Source organism: Epinephelus fuscoguttatus, linkage group LG24 (assembly GCF_011397635.1).
Source record: "Epinephelus fuscoguttatus linkage group LG24, E.fuscoguttatus.final_Chr_v1".
NCBI classification, from domain to species: Eukaryota; Metazoa; Chordata; class Actinopteri; order Perciformes; family Serranidae; genus Epinephelus; species Epinephelus fuscoguttatus.
In genome coordinates this window covers 19,285,832-19,306,579 of record NC_064775.1, presented here as the reverse complement: position 1 = coordinate 19,306,579, position 20,748 = coordinate 19,285,832, and the positions used below count along the sequence as shown (strand labels likewise).

The window sequence follows — 20,748 nt, the reverse complement described above, 5'->3', positions numbered from 1 at the left end:
TTTTAAATATACAGACTTTTTTCAATGAACTTCAACTATAACATTTATTTTTTCAACATCTTTTCAACATACTATACTATGAGCATTTTTTGGCATAATATTCCATATTCTATTTTACAAAAAATATACAGTACTTTTTTGACATACTTTACTGACTTTTTTCAACCTGCTATTGTTGACATAATATACTATGACTTTTTTTTAAATATACGATGGTATGACTTTTCTGTTTTTGAAACATACTTACTATGAATGTTTTTTTTTTTTTTAACTTTTTACTAAAACTCGGTACATGACATACTACGGTTTTTTCAACATTCTTTACTATGCCTTTTTGAGTTTTATTTACATATCATACCATGACTTTTTTCAATCCTCCCCGTTGTCAGTACCTGGAGCGGTCCAAACAGTCCCGGAGTACTGGGGCCAGGAGGGGAGAGTGTCTCCATTTCTCAGAGGCACAAACAAGGGGTTATGCAACAAAAAAGTCAGAACCAGCTGATTTAACTGAATAATCTAAAAGTGAGAGTAAATCCCTAAACAAGAAGAATCTGGAGACTTGCAACTAAGTCAGAGGGCCCACAAACAACATGGACGAAAGGTAGAAAATAACTAAAAGGGTGCAAAAACAAAAGAGCTGAAGCAAATACACTTTTACTGAAGAAAGTTGAACCACTTTAGCCTACTCTCAATTCATCTCCAGTCTCTTTAGTTATTGCATCCTTTCAGTTTAATTCTACTTTCCATACTGTACCGAAGGTTTTTCACTCTTGTGCCCTTAGTTGCAAGTTTCTGCATTCTTTATGCCTTTCAATTAAATATCAGCTGGCTGTGGTTCTTTGTTGCAGAACCTGACCTGAAAAAGTTGAGAAAAGACCCACACCTTATTGCCACGGTCAATCCCACCATGCCACTGAGAACCCTTTGCACTGGTATCCTTTCTCTAGGCACATTTAACCTTTTCATTTCGGAATTGGACTTTAAAATTCATTTGACTTGGATAAGGATCAAACCAAGTATCTCAGGACATCCAAACAGGCATGTAGCATTGTGAGCTATTGGAGTTCACACCTCCACTGTGTTTCACAAAGCCTTTCACTCTCTCCTCTGGACATTGGCCTTTAAAATTCACTGAGCCTTGTTAAGGATTGAAGCCCCAACCTGCCTGACAACAACTCCCTCAACAAGAATACGTTCCTTATAAACAGGTACAAAATGATGACTTTTCAGTTTAGGATTCAGACCTGAACATGGAACTTCAGGTATTACAAGGGTCTGTCTATCACACTGAGCTACCTTACTGCTACACATACTGGAACATAAATCTCATCCAGAGTACAGTGCATCTTTAGCTGTAATCTGGTTTGACCTCACACTTCCACTGTTTTTCATGAAGCCTTTCGCTCTCTCCCCTGGACAGCAGCCTTTAAATTCACTGAACCTTGACAAGGATTAAAGTTAGAACCTTGGGACTTCCAATCAATCAATCAGTTTTATTTATAAAGTCCTCACAAATTACAATTTGCCTCAAAGGGCTTTACAGCATTAGACATTCCTCTGTCCTTAGGACCACAGAGGATAAGGAAAAACTCCCCCCAAAAAACCCTTTAACGGGGAAAAAAATGGTAGAAACCTCAGGAAGAGCAACTGAGGAGGGATCCCTCTTCCAGGACTGACAGACGTGCAATAAATGTTGTACAGAACAGATCAACGTGATAAATTAACAGTAATCCGTATGACACAGTGAGACAGAAGGAGAGACAGAGAGAGACCGAAAGAGATGCAGGACAGACAGTAATGACAGTAGCTTACAACAACATTAATTTAAGTAATAATATTATAATTATAGTTCTGGTTACTGTGGTACAATATGTTGTAGGTATATATTTATATATTAATAAATGACAGTATATGTATGTGACAATAATCGTGTATATGACAGTAGAAGTATGACTAATGATAACAGCAGCGGTGGGGGGCATCTGGCAGGACCACGGCAGCGGCACAACCACACACGTCACATCATCCAGGCACCGCTGCAATATGAGTTAACCTGAGAGACAGTGGAGCACAAAGGCTCTGGAGAAGAAGTCGAGTTAGTGACATGCAGTAGAGCTCTAACCTTCAAACCAGTCCTCTATCTCCCCGAGCTAATGAGCTGGAGACACTCAGCCTCCTTCAATAACTTATCTCAAAGAAAAATTCATAGTATATGTAAAAAAAAAAAAAAGTAAATAACTCGGTACAGTATGTTAAAATTTAATCCCTGAAGAACTGCAGATGTGGTGGGTGGTCCAAAAAAACCCTCATAAAATGTCTTGGTACAGTATGTTGAAAAAAGTCATAGTATTATCATCAGTCCTCCCCAACACTGTCGCCTGGGTTGACAGTTTGACTACAGTTCACAAGCAGTGACGCGTGTCATGTTCAAAGTCACTTCAATCACCTTTCTTCCCCATTCTGATGCTTGGTTTGAACTTCAGCAGGTCATCTTGACCATTTCTACATGCCTAAATGCATTGAGTTGCTGCCACATGATTCGCTATTTTCCCTTAACGAGCAGTTGAAGAGGTGGACCTAATAAAGTGGCGGGTGGCTATATGTGCGTAAAAGAGGTGTTCTTTTTAGATGAGTACAATTAATTTTTCAACCAGTTATCAAGACGTGCTCTTAATAATTAAAGGATTAAAGAGGGCTTATCTATTCTAATAAACAGGGGGTGTTTGCCTGCCTCTCCTCACATGGGGGCAGTATTGGATGTTGCAAGATCAATATTACTGGCATTTGCACAAGCCTTGTATTTGCATTGTAAATATATTAAAGTCATGTAAATGTTTGATGTGAACAACGAAATGAAAAAGCTTAGCTTTCACCAGGGGGCCTAATATTTTTGTTTGAGGGCCAACCATTTATTTTTACTGTATATTTATCAGCAGGTTTAAAAACGAATCACAGCTTTTTTGCCTCTTCTTCACACTGTCTGGCCTAAATTCTGAGCTGTTTATGTGACTTGAATGGTGGATTTTCGCATTTTTGTAAGAGGGTAGTGGAGATAAAAATAGGAAACCAGGGAAGTCAGGTTACCGACAGAGGGCCAAGCACACCCCAATGATGTAACAGCATCTCCCGTCTTACCACAGATGGTTGAGAAAGGAAGACGTCTCACCCTGTAGCTTTTTCTTGTTACAGCAATGGTCCTCACAGTCTCAGGCAGATTACAGTTAAATGTAAAATGTTACAAAAATAGAGATAGTCAGTTTGACATTGTCACTGATCATCAAAATTAATTTTCTCTTGTACCAGTCTTTAAACGACACAATTGTTTCAGCACACTGTAAAATACACTACTCAAAAATATTAAGGGAACACTTAATGGTCACAGTGTAACACCAAGTCAGTTAATCTTCAGGGATATCAATCTTTCCATTTAGGAAGCACAAGTGATTGTGAATCAGTTTCATTTGCTTTGGTGCACGCGGTGGCCACAGACAGTTGCTCTCTCCTCATCCTTCCTGACTGATTCTTCTCTAGTTTTGTGTTCTGCTAGTGTCCTTGTCACTACTGGTAGCATGAGGTGGTACCTGAAGTCCAATTAGGTTGCACAGGTAGTCCAGCTCCTCCAGGATGGCACATCCATATGTGCGGTCGCAAGAAGGGTTGCTGTGTCCCCCAGCACAGTCTCAAGAGCATGGAGGAGATACCATATCCTTGGAGGGTTGCACAGACTTCCATATTATAGCCAATGGTACCCTTACAGCTGGTAGGTACCGAGTTGAAATCCTCAGAGTGATTGTCAGACCTTACTCTCGTTCATCAAGATCTTACGTGTGATTTAAGTGTTCCCTTATTTTTTTAGCATTGTAATTGACTGCACATATACTCTGTTGTGATAAAACTGAGTGAGCGAGTGACCCTGACCCTGGGAACCCACTGGTTGTCTGGTTGGTACTGGTTGTGAAAGTTAAATTGTTGTACTATACTTAATATTACTGTAATTTGAAGCAATCTCTGGCATAAGAATTTTCTTTCGGATAAATAGAGTTCTATTGAATTGAATTGAAAATAATGTAATTTATTGTGAAATATTACAGTTACATATTGTAACTTTCTGGAATTAATTTGCAGTGCATGGGTCAAATCACATACAAGATAAGTACCATTGAAGGCTAAAGTCGTGGCGATGAATCTGGGCTGTCTTTCTGTAACTGAGTGACACATCTTACTGTTGTAAACGATCTTTGGCCACACGCCCAGCCTCAGCACCAGCGCATCCCCACTCCACGGGGTTCTCCCCCCTCTGCCTGGACTAACATTACCACGAAGCATGAGAGGGATGAGGCCTTCATGAGTAGGACAAACACCACCGGACCTCGTTCTTCTTCTCCGGAGCTCGTTTGTCGCGGTCCGTTATGTCTTTGAGCCTGCTTCCCCTCTCGCCATGCCCGCCGCTGATCGCTCCCTGCCACCGCCGCCGCAGCTGCTGCTGCTCCTTCTGCCGTCGTTGCTTTTGATTTCGTGCCTGGATGAGGCGGTGGGAGCAGCGGAGGAGGGCGGCGTCCTGCCCTCCTCTTCCTCTCCCGGGGACAATGGCCTCAGCACCGCGGTCGGAGACTCGTCTGCCACCGAACCGACAGCCCCGGGGCCATCCCTGGGCCCCTCCGCTCTGATAGAAGGTAAACAACAACAAAAAGGCGCTCTCCATTAGCCAGGCATTGTTAGAGAAAATGGAAATGAGATAGTGTGACTCATAACTGGATCAGTTAGCAGTGCTGGGCATCACATGGTGTTAATGTGAAATTGAAGCCAATAAGTGGCCTAATAACATTAATAACTTTGAATTAAATTAGAGCATTGATACATTATTTAGGACATATACTTTAAAATTACGTTTTATGCAGTTACCTGTGATTACTGTTAAATGCTGTAAGTGTGTCTACAAATACATTTTAATATGCACAGAATGAAGCTTTGCATTTACTTGAGTGGCAAAAGAATAAAATAGAAAACACGTTATTGTCTACTTATGCATTCAAAAGGCAGAAAGATATGTTATCAACACATCAGAGACAGGTACATCCAGACAGGACACGTGAAAATATATTTACATAACACAATACACAATAGCAGTTACATTAAAAGGAGCACCAGGTCCCATACAGACTGAGTTAATTTAGTGTCTTACTGGGGTAATTTTGTGTCTTTTTTGGTCCTTTCGTCACTTTGCAGTTCCTTTGCATCTCTTTGTGGTCAATTTGAGTCTCTTTGTGGTCGGTACATGTTCAGTTGGGTGACATTTTTCAGGTGAACACCAGGTGGGCCCCAATTTGGGCATATAGGCCCGTGTCCAGTAGGCCCATTCAATAATCTGTGCATGCAAACATACTGTATTCTGAATTAGACCTGATTTTAGCAGTAAGATAAGTAGCAACCCACAGCTCTATTAGAGGAACATATGGTGCTCTTGTTACATGTTATTTAAGTAAAGGCTACAGGTAAGTAAACATGGATGAAAAGACATTTCTATTGATAAGCTATTGGTCATAATTCACAGGCATCCTGGCCAACAGGCTAATAGGATTAAGATGTGTAATATGGAGGTTTGGGGGATTAGGGTTTTATCTCTTTGGCCTGAGCAGGTGATGTATTAATGGGGAGCATGGTAATCCTGTACTGCTCTGCTGATACAGTACCTGAGCCTGGGTTCACTCATGGCCTATGTTTACAACCAGTCTGGGCAGGGATGGTGGGTTTACATACTGTAAAACCAAAGCACATTTCAGGGCTTTCTTGGAACTCCAGCTGCCATGTTAGCGTCAGATTTACAGACCAAAACATTCTGTATATGAGTGGTGATTAAGCTCAATACATCAATGAACTATACTGCTGAAGATTACAACAAAAAGATGATGAAAACAACCTGAGTGAGGACTTAAGGAGAAACCATTCTCATGACAGTTTTAATCTTGTTTTCATCTTTTCATTTAACAGCGTAATATTAAAAAATTAGGAACCTGCTACATATCAAATACATGCTCCTGAGTTCATATGCATGCGACAGTGTTGGAAGGGAACAAACGTCGAACATGGCACTTGGTTTTGATGTATTTTTCATTCTCCCACCGACTCTGCTGTGCCTGCCTCATCACTTTTTCATGAGAGAAAGGTTACTGAGTACTGCTGAGAGGAAGTGGTGGAGGCTGGTCTGCATACAGATATGGCACATGCACAGACACACTAGGGCTGGGCAAAATATCAGTATCATGTTATGAAAGACGATATCTCGTCTTAGACAAAGGGACATTTTCAAAGTGTAAATCAAAATAATTTTTGGCATTTTCTTTCTAGAGCCCCAGTTTGCCCTGAAGGTCCTGGTGAGGGATCTCGTGACCCGTCAGCCTCTGCTGGGTGCTGTGGTGGACGTCTATGTGAACCACACTCTGAGGAGCTCTGACAGGGCAGGGGAGAGAGGTGAGGTTCTGCTCTGGGTCGCATACAGCCCAGGCCTCAGTCTGACTCTGCTGGGCACCAAGGAGGGCTACGTCCCCAGCCCCCTGCCCTGGACCACTGCCAAGAGACCGAGTGAGTAACACCCATTACAACTTTTTAAACATTTAACTAGTCAAGACAGGCTGACTCTAGGGGTGAACGATTATGAATGATTATCAGCTGAACATGGGTGTCCAAGTTCAATGTCCAAATGTTGTCCAAGCTCAAATGCAGGGTCCTGAGACTCGTGGTGTCCCATCGTCCCAGGGACAATAGACAATGTGTTAGGGATGAACAGAGGTCTTCCCCAAGATGTCTGTGTTATAGGGGGGTGCAGTACGCTCACAATCGACATGTCAAGGGACACTGAGTTAGCCTACATTATGAGCCGTTCAAGCTGTTTTCAGTAAAAATGAATATTGGGTGAGGGTAAATTATAATATATCAGGATGTGTTCATCAGTGTTAAGACTAATGGTGTCCTGTCATCCCAGGAACAATTAAAAAAAAACAAAAACGTGTAGGATGAACAGAGATCTTTGTCATCAGGACAAAAGAATGCAGTAAATTCAATATCAACGCGTCAGGGACACACCTTATTCTTTCCCTGTTGATGCTACTTTGTGAACAACAAATTTGTGTTGCCATCAGCAGGAGGAGATCTAATTAATGTTTGCTGTTAGCTGTTAATAGCAGGTAGTCAGATACAACAGCTAACAGGGATTGCATTGAGTTACATTATGAGGCGTTCAAGCTCTATTCAGTAAAAATGACTGTTGAGCGAAGGTAAATTATAATATTCTCATGAAATGCCAAAATGTAATCTTGAAAGATTTCGTTTTTGGCAAGAAACTAAAATAAATACAGCTTGATGTCTTCACAGCAATACATTTTAGAGAGGGAATTAGGATATATGATATATATTTTCGATCATTTTCTGTGAAAGAAGTTTATTTTAAAAGTTATTTCATAAATGTGTTTGATTAAATTTGTGCTCATTCAAAGGCAGTGCAATGAAGGACTGAATGACTTTAAAACAGTTCAGTTTTTAGGGATGCACGATAATATCAACAACAAAAACATCAGTGCCGGCATTGGCAAGTGGCCAAAATGTTATTTCAACCATCAGTATTGTATTAGCTGAGAATATCACAATCTGTGCATCCCTACTGACTAATTGTCATCTTTTTATGTCCACACATTCACACAATAATTGTTTACTCAGGGGCACAAACTGTGTGGCAGGTCTAGGTAGTTTCTGAGAGAAGCATTCACTCATGTGGCCCAAATCTCTTCCGTCTACCTATGAGTCAAAAGCCTGGCTTTTCTGAGATAAGGGCACAGCCAAAGACTGTTAACATGACCTGCTGAAATGCTGAACACTGCATCCCAACTAGCTCCAGGGTCCCTTTGAAGGGAGGCAAGAAAAGAGGATTTTCCAACAAGGATCAATCGGATCATAAAGAAAAAACACAATCAAGGCAACTTTTTGAATTGAAAAGGTAGTTCTTTAGTCAAGAATGCACTTCTCTAATGTACACTATTTTGCTGTGTAAATTTTATGGTGTGGGAGTCTGTTAAAAGGTTGAAAAATCAGCCTTGTACAGCCATTTGTGAGCACATATTTTCTGTAATGCCAGCCCTTGTATTCACACAGCTGCATTATTCATGGTCATTACAGATTAATGAAGTGTCTGCGACAACATACAACTTGTCACCGAGGTTTGTTCATGGTGAGGCAATTTGTATTCCTAGTGCACAGTCAAGTGTAACTGATCGCTGTCATTTTATTGATTGTCTCTACAGCAGCATGTAGAGTCGAGGAGTCTGACTCAAGCGTGGGGGTAACATATGCCTGCCTCAGCACACTGTCTTTGTCCCGCGCCCAATCACATGCAGAGGGGGTGGGGGCTCTTTAGCCACAACCGAGCCTGGGTCTGACTCTTTTGTTTGTGCTCCCACTTCTGTTACTGGTCTGAATTGGACAAAAGGATGTGTTTTACAGCAAAGATGAAGCAGGTGTTGTGATGGATAAAATCAGAGGGATGATGAAAGAGTGTCATCTGTCGAGACCTGCTTTGCTCTGCATTATCAGAGGCGCCTCCCTTTTGTGCAGCTGAGCCAGACAGCTGAACCCTAAAACGGGGATTGAGGTAGTATTGCCACCTGCTGGTAGCATTATAGTCCTACAAGTCACCATAAACAGCTTTGACTTCTCCTCTCACTACTTAAATCCCTGTAAAAGTGTATATAATATTTTAAACTAAATATAAGTAGTATTTTTTCCTTTTCTCAAAGGATTATTTAAAGATAAATTTAAAGATAAATGTCAGTTCTATAATTGTGGCTTTTTTCACTTGGAAAAAATTGGAGATTGTGTTTTATTTTTTACCTTTTGTACCTTTCTTGCAGTTTTCTCTGCTGTCACATTGCTGCTGCTCCCTCACAGTCAGGGGAACATCTGGCTGTTTGAAGACTCAGTGCTCATCACCAGGAAGTTACCTGGTGAGTTTACACACTTTTTTAGAGGCAAACAATTTATCATCACCTCAGAGAGCAAATAAGAACTTTAATTCATAGATAAACACACCTTTCACTCACAGTGCTTTCTTCTTTTGATCAATCAATCAATCAATCAATCAATCAATTTTATTTATACAGCCCAATATCACAAATCACAATTTGCCTCACAGGGCTTTACAGCATACGACATCCCTCTGTCCTTATGACCCTCGCAGCGGATAAGGAAAAACTCCCCCAAAAAAACCCTTTAACGGGGAAAAAAAACGGTAGAAACCTCAGGAAGAGCAACTGAGGAGAGATCCCTCTTCCAGGACGGACAGACGTGCAATAGATGTCGTACAGAACAGATCAGCATAATAAATTAACAGTAATCCGTATGACACAATGAGACAGAGAGAGAGAGAGAGAGAGAGAGAGAGAGAGAGATGCAGGTAATGACAGTAGCTTACAACAACATTATTGAAAGTAATAATATTATAGTTATAGTTTTATAGTTTTGATGCATTTTGCATTTCAGGCCTTGTTTTGAAAACATTCTTTTACATTTATTAACATTTTCCATGAATTAGCAGAGCTAAACATGATGCCTTTGACTAGTTTAAATTGGTAGTTTTTAAGTTGGACTGTAGACTGTATTTGCAATATTAAAATGTGAACAGGACTTAAGTCATCACAGATATAAGTGTAGAGGTAAATTATGATACTAGTTTTGCTGTTTTCAGATCAGTTTGCCTCCAACACAGTGTCATTGTGAACCCACTGCTTAAAACAAAATCTGTCTGTTTTTATTAAGAGAGCCTTTTTACAACTCTTCTTTCATCTTTTCTGTCTCATCACTTGAAGCTGCATGAAATATATGATCATTTGTATATTAATTACTCACCCTGTGTTTTGTCGAATTTGTGAAGAAAACTTTGTTTTTCTCACATGCCACCGGTAAACGAAGAATTCAAAAAACACAGAAAATTTTTTGATGAATTGAAGACATGGGGGTCCACATTTAACAACAGCAAAACTATATCAAAACATTGGTGTTTTAGAGGTTTAGTTCAGATTCACACAATTATACAAAGTACTGATTGAGGCAGCAGTACACCAGCAGCTCTCATATAAAGCAAGCTAAAATGAACACAAGAGCTGCTGGTCAACCATTGTCTCAATCAGTAAGTTTGTCTGTGTTATTGTGTGACTTTGTTGAATCCAAACTAAACCTTTAAAACAGAAAAGTCACACAATAACACAAACAAACCAACTTATCAACGCAGCAGTAGACCAGCAGCTCCTGTGTTCAGTGAGATAAAATTATTGTTTTTGTCAATAGAGTCTGGCTTTGAAGAGAGCATTTTCATTTTTCATTTTTAGTTCAAATCGCCGTCAGAAAGAGCTGTCTGTTTGGGAAGTACTGAGCATATGATTGGATAAATAAGGCTTGGATTATACTGCACGAGTTGTGTGAGAGTTTGTAAATAGAGGCTTTGATATAGTTTTGCTGTTGTTTAACGTGGACCCATATGACTTCAACTCAAGAATTTTCTAAGAGTTTTCTTCATTAATTCAACATAACACAGGGTGAAATATTGATAATAAAATAATAATTTGGGGGTGAAGTATGCCTTAAAACATACTGCACTGTGTGTCCATATTTCCACTAATCACATGCCATCTTGTTTTTACAGACAGCTCATCCCAACCCAAGGTGAAGTTCCCCAAGAACCTCCTCACAATGTCTGATAAGAGCAACATCTCCTCGGTGACAGCATACTTGACTGTGCCACAGCACCACCTAGCGAAGGACTGTGCCAACTGCACTCCAGGCATCATCAGTAAAAAATCATGTAAGCGTTTACTAAATCCTCATTAATGTTTACAGCAGGCTTTTTTTGGTTTCGAGTGTTTATTGTTATGGTTTGGTCATTAATACTAGTCTTTGAGTGTTAAGAATTTGTTGGACAAGGGTCAGTAGCTTTTATTATTTATTGTTTAATGATGGAGTTTTTCCTTATCCGCTGTGAGGGTCCAAAGGACAGAGGGATGTTGTATGCTGTAAAGCCCTGTGAGGCAAATTGTGATTTGTGATATTGGGCTTTATAAATAAAATTGATTGATTGATAATTATTTAGAAAATATATGAATGGCATGGTTTAAAGTACTCATTTTAAAACTTAAGAATATACTTACTTACTTTACCATTTAAATGTCTGGGATTGGCTCCTCTTACTGGATTTCTCTTCCTAATGTCTGCAGTGCTCAGAAGTATCGAGCTGAAGGCGGTGGCAGCTGTCAGTGTCCTGCTGTACTCTGGTGGTGAGGAGCTCCAGGTTCGTGGGCCTATTCAAATCAGCCTGCCCCTGGGACACAGCACGCACCTCAGGGCCTCTGACACCGTGCCAGCCTGGGCCTTTAACCTGAAGACTGGTAAGGATAAAGACAGACATCTGTGAGGCAAAAAAACACATGCAAAGTAAGGTTAATACATCATTGCAGAGATATAGCATTTGGAAGAACAACTTAGTTTCTGTCACTGCTGTCAGCTCAGAAATGTGATTTGATATTGTGATGTACAATGACAACAGGTGCCTGGGAGAATCAGGGACTGGGAATAGTGAAAAGAGTTGGCAACGAGCTGGTTTGGACATACACCGCTTCCCATCTGGGCTACTGGATCGCTGCCCCCCTTCCCTCATCAAATGGTACTTAACTCATCCACCTACATTAACTCATGTAAATGCTGCTTGTGAAATGTGTATTGGTAAGCGTTTAAAGACTACCTATAAATGTAACCACCTAGATTACCTGGCACATGGAAACTCCATTGATTTCATATCATACCACACCTACCTGTTGATGGGAATACTGGGAGCAACGCTGGCAATAGTGATTGGATTTCTTTCCTTGCTGCTGTGTCACTGCGGGTAAGAAAGCTGCTCACAAATGTTATTTGTTAAGGTTCAATTTACAGTTTGTACAGTATAGACATTTTTTTCTGCTTCCTAAATTGTTTCTTTTCTGTGTAGTAAGAATTTATTGAGTCATTTGAATTAATTTCCCTTGAAATGATTGAGACGTGAACACAGACACAATCCAGGTGAAGCAGATTAACTTCTTTTTTAACTCTAAAAAAAAAAAAATACCAAGGTTTAATATTTATTTAAGGTACACTGATTGTTACGAAATATTTAAACGTATAGCAAAATCTTTGACATTTGAGATTTCTCTTAAAGAAGAGACTGAATAGTTAACATGATCTCATCCCTACTCATTAGGTAGGCAGTTAGGTTTCGGTAACAAAAGTACTTGGTTAGGGTTAGGAAAGACTGTGGAAGACGTGACTAACAACTGATGTGACAAATGTTTTACCCACACCTGATCTTTCTGCAGAGACTGTTCACATTTATGAAGTCACCCATATCTGACATCAGTGTGAACACATCTCTGCCCTGAAACGTCTCACGTGCAACCAATAACGTCAAACACATGCCCGTTGGAATTTGCAAACATACCGGAGAGGGTCCAGTGAAATCATTCTGCTAAATAATTAGCCACATGCTACTGTTTGGGAGAGTGAGTTGTGCATTTTGGAGCAATGGCATTTGGGCTTTCAGTCCACTAGCTCTGTTAGCAGGTATTGCTTGTAGTTCTGATGAAACAGAGGTGTTGGTACAGTCAGGAGAGGAGTTAGTAGTGGTGTGATTAGTATGCAGGGCTACATTCTAACGTTGCTGGTGCCATAAGACAACGCTGTCATGGCATGTAGGCAAACTGTCCTGTCAGAACGTGTCTATCAGTTTGCAGTACGGCTACGATAGCCCTCTGTTTCAACAGACCATTTTGACAATGTATGGTGAGTGATCTGTGCCTGCACAGTGAAGCATGACATGGAAAAATCACAGCTGTATGGAAAAAAACATGTAATTTCTGATACAACAAAGATATGTATCAGATTTAAAAGCACACAAAAGTGGCCCAGATCTGATTGGAAAAACACATTTTTGTGTCCAAAGTGCTGTGAAAAAAAAGAAGATCTGTGTCACATAACAGCTAAAAAAATCAGATTGGGGCCACATTTGCTCGTAATGTGAAGAAAGCAAAAGTTTCACATGACGTCAACACTGGTCTCCTGGGTTAAAGTCCTGTGCTTGTTGGGATCCACCTCCCCACCCACCTTCTCTCAGCAGACTTTCTCGTTCTTTATACTACATCCATTGCTCTGAAGGTCTATTAATGACGGGAATGGGTTTACACTGGATTTGGCTAAAAGCCCCATGTGTGTCATAAAAATTAAAAGTGCTCCTTTAACTTCTCCTAACTTGGCTGACTTGTTTGTAAAGCAACACTGTGTGGTCCACCCTGATCATATTCTGTTTCTTTCATATAGGAGAGGTTCTCATCGAGAGCCCAGGCGGAGGAGAGCACGCTTTTCCAAACTCACGGTGGTGAAAAAAGACCAAACCACCTCCACCCACATGGAAGAGGGTTTGCTGTTCCGTTCTGGCGAGAACAGCCTCGCTTCCTGCAGCGTCCAGTGTGAACCCTCGTCCACGCCAAGGCACAAAGCCAACTACAACATCTATGTGGAGGATCCAGGGAGTCGCCCCGCAGCTCCTCTTTATGAGAACATCGCTCTGGATCGGATCAAAGGTTCCCAGCCGCCGTCTCACTACATCAACAGTGAGGAAGTGGCTCGGCTTCGGGAGAAGTCAGAGCAAGCCAACATGAACTCTGACAATTTCTTTCAAGATAAGCTGGTTCATATCTACAACCAGCCGGTGGCCATTATTCAGGCACCGGAGCTTTTCGGTGCTCAAGAGCAGCATAAGTCTGCCACTTTCCCCCGCAACGGGGTGGAGTATGATGCTCACTCAGAGCCTCCAAGTAAAGACAGCTACACCCAGACACTACCCAAAGCTCCTCACCATCACTCCCAAGGTGGAGGCAGCCCACGGCAGAGCAACCAAGATGAGCCCCAGCCTCTGGAGACTCCTCCTCCAGGCCAAGGCCCTAACGCTGTCGTGTGGGGACGCTACAGTAACCTCCTGGAATCTTCCGTCTCCGTGCCTGGGACTCTTAATGAGGCAGCTGGTATGGAGGCCTTCAGCGGCGGGCATGGTGTACCCAGCGAGCTGCAGGGGATTTCAGAGCGCACCTTGCTGGAGCTGACCCGGGGCAAGTCTCACCCCAGAGCCTGGTTTGTCTCCTTAGACGGGAAGCCCGCTGCCCAGGTTCGCCACTCCATAATTGAGCTCCAGACTCGCCACCGCCCACCGAGCAGCAACGACACTAGCCTGGACTCAGGGGTGGACATGAACGAGCCCCAGCAGAATATTCGCGAGACAGAGCGCGACAGGCCCTCGATCAGGGCCTCCTCCCTGCCGCATCACAGCCGAGGGGGGCGTTACGGCGAAGAGCAGGACCTGAGCAGCAGCGAGAGTGGCACAACAGCCACCTGTACGCCAGAGGACCCTTCCCTGAGGAACATTTTAGACGGGAGCAGCGGGGCTATCCCCAATATTCCCGAAGAGCGAGACGGAATGGATACATCCAGCGCTCAGGAGGACAGCGAGTCAAGAGGTACGCCGCCTCCACGGCGCCTGAGGAAGGTGAGGGAGAAGGGGAAGACAGAAAAGAGGAGTGCCAAGCATGTCCGCGAAGGGCGACCTCTGACCAAGCGGAGTTAGAGCACGGCTCATTGCAAGCATTTTTTCATCAGTGCTTAATTTAAATGTCCCATCAACCGTTTAAGACACATTATGCTATGGTGTCATTAGTGCTGAGTGATCCAAATTAGTTTTTACCATTTGTGCTCACGCTGGCATTGTTGTTGTTGAGTTTTGTGATTGTACAACTTTGCCAAAGAATGCTATGCTCGAGAAACAAAGCAGGATCTGTGTCACGTTGAAGCATCATGTAGCTGCTGTTAGACAAATCTGTGCACCATGTCCCCTCATTCTCTGAAGATCACCAGCGAGATTCTTCACAGCAAAACGTCCGTGTGAACACGATATCCCATAATCCCCAGTACTGGCATTATAGAGGGTGCCTTCTTACTGCCTGTAATCATTAAATATGATCACAGTATTTGTCTATATTGAGTCAGAGCCGGTGAGTTTGCAGGATGGACACAGATACAGGTCTATGTGTAGTGCACTTATCCTCACCGTAAATGCCTGCTGTAAATTAAATAAGATATTGAAGCTTTCCCGGTTTGCAGTGCTGACATCTTGATTTGATCATCCAGCCTCATTTTACTTAAACAGACTCTGGGGTTCATGAACGACTCAGTTATGTCATTATTAGAATCAGCTCTGTCAGAAAAATTCACGTTTTTAACTCATGACATAATTATATTGGATTTGTTGACAACTAATCTGACTCCAGTGAATTTTGGAGTGATGTACATTGTAAAACTAAGCTGCCATTTTGAAGCTATGACACCTGATGTTCAAGATTTGAAGCCTACAATTATTTTAGAATGCATGAAAATGAATGTCTCCTTGTGTGTATGAAAATGATTTTACTGTAGAGCTAACATTACATTATCGTAGCTGTTTGATTACTTACTGAATGGTTTGTTTCATTGTCTAGTCTTGGAGGGAAACTCAGTGTTGTGCTGCCGACTGTAACTACGGGAAGGAACTTTTACAACAATAATAGACGAAGACTCCTACAGTGTGGGTATTACATTGTAAGAACCATCCTCCAAATATGCAGAAGCCCAGTAAATCCAATTTTAAACCACATCCCATAAAGTGTGGGATGATTCAGACTGCCTGTCTGAAGCAATCAGATACAACAGCCTGATGCGACATTCATATGGATCACATAGACAGCAAACTCATTTTAGTGAGGGAGATAAGGACAGTAAAATTAGATGAGGCCAACAAAGAATGCTGGTAATGGTAGCCGTCATTGCTGTTCAAAGTTTAAATATTTCAACTTTTTGATGTCCTCAGCAAGGGCATTTACAGGATGTTACGTAGCTCCTTCACACAAGGAGAAAACACAAACAAAATATTAGAATAATTACATAAAAAATATTATCAATATATTTTATTCCGTTCTCTGTAAACAATACAGTTTTACCATCCCAACCTACAAGTTAACATGTTTGGTTTTACCATCCTGCCATTCTGTGAGACTCCTTGTTTTTCCTGTGCCGCCTAGAACATGTTGTCCACCTGCTGTCTACCGTCTGTCTGATTTCATGTGAACACAGCATTAAAAAGGAGTAAATGCTGATTGGTTGGAGGAATGCTGTTTAAAATATTGTAAGTGTACAGGTGTGAGCGAACTATTTGATATATATTTGCAATATTAAGGAGGCCAAAACCTTGTCTTTAGCCCCAAAATGCATTATTTTCTTTTAATCACATACAGTGAATTACCTTGTAATTATTTTCTTTACAACATTAATTTGGTGCCTTTCACAACCTGTATTACCAAGCCTCTTAGTACCTTGACAAAAACATATAAGGCTGTTCATTCATAACATTGACGTTACAATTCCACATCTACATTTGAATACTGTGCAGCTTCTTTCTGTTTGTATGTCCAATCATTTTGTTTACACCCAGTATTTCAGCACAGTTGCTGATAAAGATTAGGCTACACTTGTACTATTAGTGTTGTACTATTAGTGTTGTACTATTTGTCAAATTAAATTCCAGTGGTGGCTGCGTACGATTGTTTCCGAGTCATTTTAAACTTGTTACAGGGTGTCTACAGGTATAAACAAGTTAAATTTAAGACTTTTAAGACCTTTTTAATGCCACTTAAAATGAAATTTAAGACTAAACTTGCGATGTAAATACACACTAAAAGCAAAAATATACTGTCCATGTAAACACATTGATAGCAGTTCAGAATCAGACCTGATGATACTTTCTGTGCTTACAGCTCTGCATGTGCAATTTCCACCACCCTGATTCCCATTTTACATTTGAAACACCTTTGACATACGGTATAGTTTACCTTGTAAACATTTCAGGGCACTGGATTTAATCATGAGTATTCTTTTGAGCTTTTTGCCCTTTTACTTGCATTTTCCCATTGCTTGAAAGGTCGTAGTTTAATGATGCAGACTCATTACATAAGTGCATTGAGGGGGCAAAAGTAGGGGTGTTGCACACATACAGGTGTTGTGTAAGTCTGGTGCCCCATCTAATAGTATTTCCCTCTTGTTAAAATTATGTTTCCTATAGCAGCAACACCAAAAATTATATCAGTGATGTGACAAAAAAAAATTAAGACCCAGTCAATCTGAATTTAATTTAATAGAGGTTAAGGTAAAGTTAGTAAAGTAAATAAGACTGTAAAGGATCCGCGGCCACCCTGCGTTAAGTCCAAATGGCTTTTTTTTTTTTTTTTTTTTTTTTACAAAAGGAAGATGTGATCATTTTGAAAATTCCAAATATGTTTTTATCTGACAAAATATTCTACTTCAGTCCATATTTGCTAGCATTTAGCCTTTCAAAAACAACATTTTTACTGGCTTCCGCTGCTGGAGGCACGCACCTGTATTAACAGGGTGGTCTAGCAACAAGCTAACTGTACCATAAATTTAAAAAAAAAACTTACCCATCAAATGAGATGAATCACTTTGTACAAATGAAGGATTTTGTAAAAGGATTTTTCTTAGGGTGATGACATTATAAAATATGACAACAGACATTCAAAGCTTCTGGAAAACCTCAGTACAAACTCTGAATGTCAAAAAACAGATTTGAAATAGCCTTAAAATATATTTGCTTCCTCACCATAAAAATTACTTTCTATATGTTGTTGTTTTGCTATTATTTAAGAAAGAAGGATGGTGTTCTACTAATTTTTCAACTGAAAGTTTTAAAATTAAATTTTGTAGACATTCAGGGTGCCCAGAAAATAAATTGTTCCAATTATGGTGATCCTTTTTCCACAAATGCCACCATGACGTCAACATTTGTGGTTTTTGTCAAATGTTTCAACAACAATTTTCATCATGATCCCTCAATATTTCCATCATCAGGTCAAAATTTTCTACACTTTGGTTTAACTTTGGTTTTAAGTAGTATATATCTAACCTTTCACATCTGTCCTCTACTTATTGACATCAGCTTTTGTCTTAAGTCAAATAAAACATAACTTTATATGTCCCCAATTGTTACACAGCATTCCCACAAACCTACCAAATCTTGAGAGTGTAAATACCACAACAGCAATGGCAACAATACCAATACTGACATCATTGCCCATCCAAGATAAAGTCTGGCAAAACCTTCACCAAGAATACCACAACACAGTTTTACTAGCAGTATTTACCATAAATTGAAATGGAAGCTTTGCAGCAACAGTTTTGCCATATTTAGTCTTCCGTCATACTGTAAATTTTTTCCCTGATGAGGTCACTTTGTATGTAGAAAGCTCCATTCTGCAGCTCCATTCATATCTTCTTTGTCTGTATATAGCAAAGCAACATTTTATGTATCGTGTGGCTGTGATTTAACTTATTTTGTGCTGTTTTTCTTTCATCTAAAAGTCTGAGAGGTGTGTCAGTGTAATGGTCGAATGACACGGTTTTTGAACCAGAGTCATACGAGATATATTAATATTTTTTTTTAGGTTAGCCTGTGTCTTTTAAAGGGAGTGCACAACAAGCCCGAGCTTTGTAATTTTAAATGTAGCAACAAGTTCAGCACTTAACCTTTCGGTATGCTTACAAATGAAACTACTTTCTCCCGCTCGTCATCAGCTTGAAGACACAGTACACCCCAGCTTAGACAGCAACTTGAGAAGTAGTTTGTGAACACTTTGTGCTGATAATTCCTGACAAGCAAATCAAGCCCAATACCACTCCCGTTTCAGAGTGATTTTGCTGAATGTATCTGTATTGATTTTAATGTGTTTGATAGTGTGCTCCTTTTGTGTCTAGTCATTGAACCTCATGGGCTTTTGTTTCTTGTTTGTTCCACCGTTTGTGTTTACCTCTGTAATGATGGTAGTAATACTAGTCTTGCCTTTTTGTGCACTAAATTAATAAACTTAACTTGATACCAATTATTGTTCAGAAGCTTTTTTTCTTTTCTTTTTCAACTTTTTTTTTTTTTTAAATATTTGATTATGTAGATATTTAATGTTGATAAAATGACAAAAAATAATATTTCAGATTGACATCTTTTTGAATAAAGTGTGACACATACATGCTTTATTGATTTCTTCTGCTGTATTAAAGGGTAACTTAAGCATTTTCCAAACTGGACCCCACTTTCTTATGTTTTTGAGTAAATAGTAAATAGTAGTAGTAAATAATGGAGACAACCTTTTTTTTTTTTTTTCTGGCAGCTGCTGGCAGCCATGAAACTGGCTGAATTGTAACGTCAACGTCAAAGTAAGTCCACTAAAAGTGTTGTTGCCACTGACAGGCTCAGGTTGTTTTTCTAAAGACCTGTTTGTGATGAGATGAGTTGACACAGGCAACTAGCAATGCGCCATTCTGCAACACTCTAAAATATTCTGCCAGTTCACACCAGTGCAATTAGATGAGACTGTGTATCATCTCCATGCAACAACTCTCTCTACTTCTGTTCTGATTTGCAGCTTTTCAGGTTTATTTTGTGGCTGAATATAATTTGTAGCTGCTGAAAATATGAATGAGGATAGTGATAGTGACATACACGCTACAGTTGCATTTGTAGTAGTGATGGAACACCAAAAAACAGAAATGAAACAAGCATCAGATTGACTGTATTCATAAAAAATACGCCATAATAATATAAATAACCAGCACCAATTAATCAGTTACTGAGAATGTGTGTGTGTATGTGAGGGAGGGAGGCATAAGCACACACAGTGAGCAGCAGCAGCTACCCACCATCCAACACTGGCACACCGTGAGGACAGAAACAGGGTTCTGTGGGGATGGAGCACCTACTGCAGCAAGTGAACATGCCACCTGCGGTCATTTTGACTTTTTAAAATATTTTATTTTGTAGATTTTCCAATTTTGTGGTCATTTTGACTTGACCAGCGGACTTCACCACAAGCCCATTGGTTGTTGAAACAGGTGATGAGCTTTACGTTCTAAGACAAGCTGCTGGAGATTTGACCAGCTGAATTGCAGGTGACACCATCAGCTGGCTTGAGTTAAGATCAGACCAGCCAGTTCACAACTGCAACTTTTCTCTTCAATGTTCTAGAACAGTTTCCTCTCGTCGCAAATCTTTAGTTAGAACTGGGCTTAAGTGTCTGATAACATTATGAAAATGATCCCTTCAGATTTAGACCTTTTTGTTAAAGAGTAAGAACCCTTTAGTTTAACCAGAGATAGATCTAAAGTCGCCATCACCAAATCCACCAGACTCCATTTAAAAAAAGACTAATTTTAGTGTGTAAAGAGCCAGCATATTTTCACATCTAACTGGGTGAATTAAGGGTTTATTTGACTCAAACCAGAGTTGCTGATTGTTGGAACAGTGGAAAGATGAACCAAACTGACTTTCGTGAGTTTGATTTTGTTTCTGTCGACTTTGAATAAAATGTGTTTTACGCTGATAAAATTACTGTTTATTTAAATGAAGTCTGGTGGATTTGGCGATGGCAATCTCAGGGCTGTTTCTGGTTAAACAACAATGATCATACTCTTTAATAAAAGGTCTATCTGTGTAGGGATCTTTTACATCATGTTGTCAGACACTTAGAATAACAATCTGAGCCTGTCAGTGACAAAAACAGTTTTAGTGGATGTATATTGACAATGCTCAGTTGCCCC

The 20,748-nt window shown here is 40.3% G+C and overlaps 1 protein-coding gene and 1 long non-coding RNA gene across 2 annotated transcripts; one reads left to right on the top strand and one right to left on the bottom strand.

Moving 5' to 3' along the window:
* The first annotated feature begins 173 nt into the window (after positions 1 to 173).
* Positions 174 to 19,026, top strand: LOC125884971 (protein FAM171B). The gene is made up of 8 exons (XM_049570307.1): positions 174 to 4,673; positions 6,346 to 6,579; positions 8,898 to 8,990; positions 10,685 to 10,843; positions 11,253 to 11,423; positions 11,582 to 11,698; positions 11,797 to 11,920; positions 13,384 to 19,026. Exons 1-8 carry the CDS (start codon positions 4,439 to 4,441, stop codon positions 14,681 to 14,683), a joined length of 2,433 nt encoding a protein of 810 aa, XP_049426264.1. The 5' UTR covers positions 174 to 4,438; the 3' UTR covers positions 14,684 to 19,026.
* LOC125885031 (uncharacterized) lies at positions 4,581 to 11,244 on the bottom strand. The gene is made up of 3 exons (XR_007448782.1): positions 11,191 to 11,244; positions 8,878 to 8,987; positions 4,581 to 4,663 (listed from the first exon to the last, which is right to left on the bottom strand). It is a non-coding gene; the product is annotated as an uncharacterized LOC125885031 (long non-coding RNA).
* Positions 19,027 to 20,748: the final 1,722 nt, after the last annotated feature.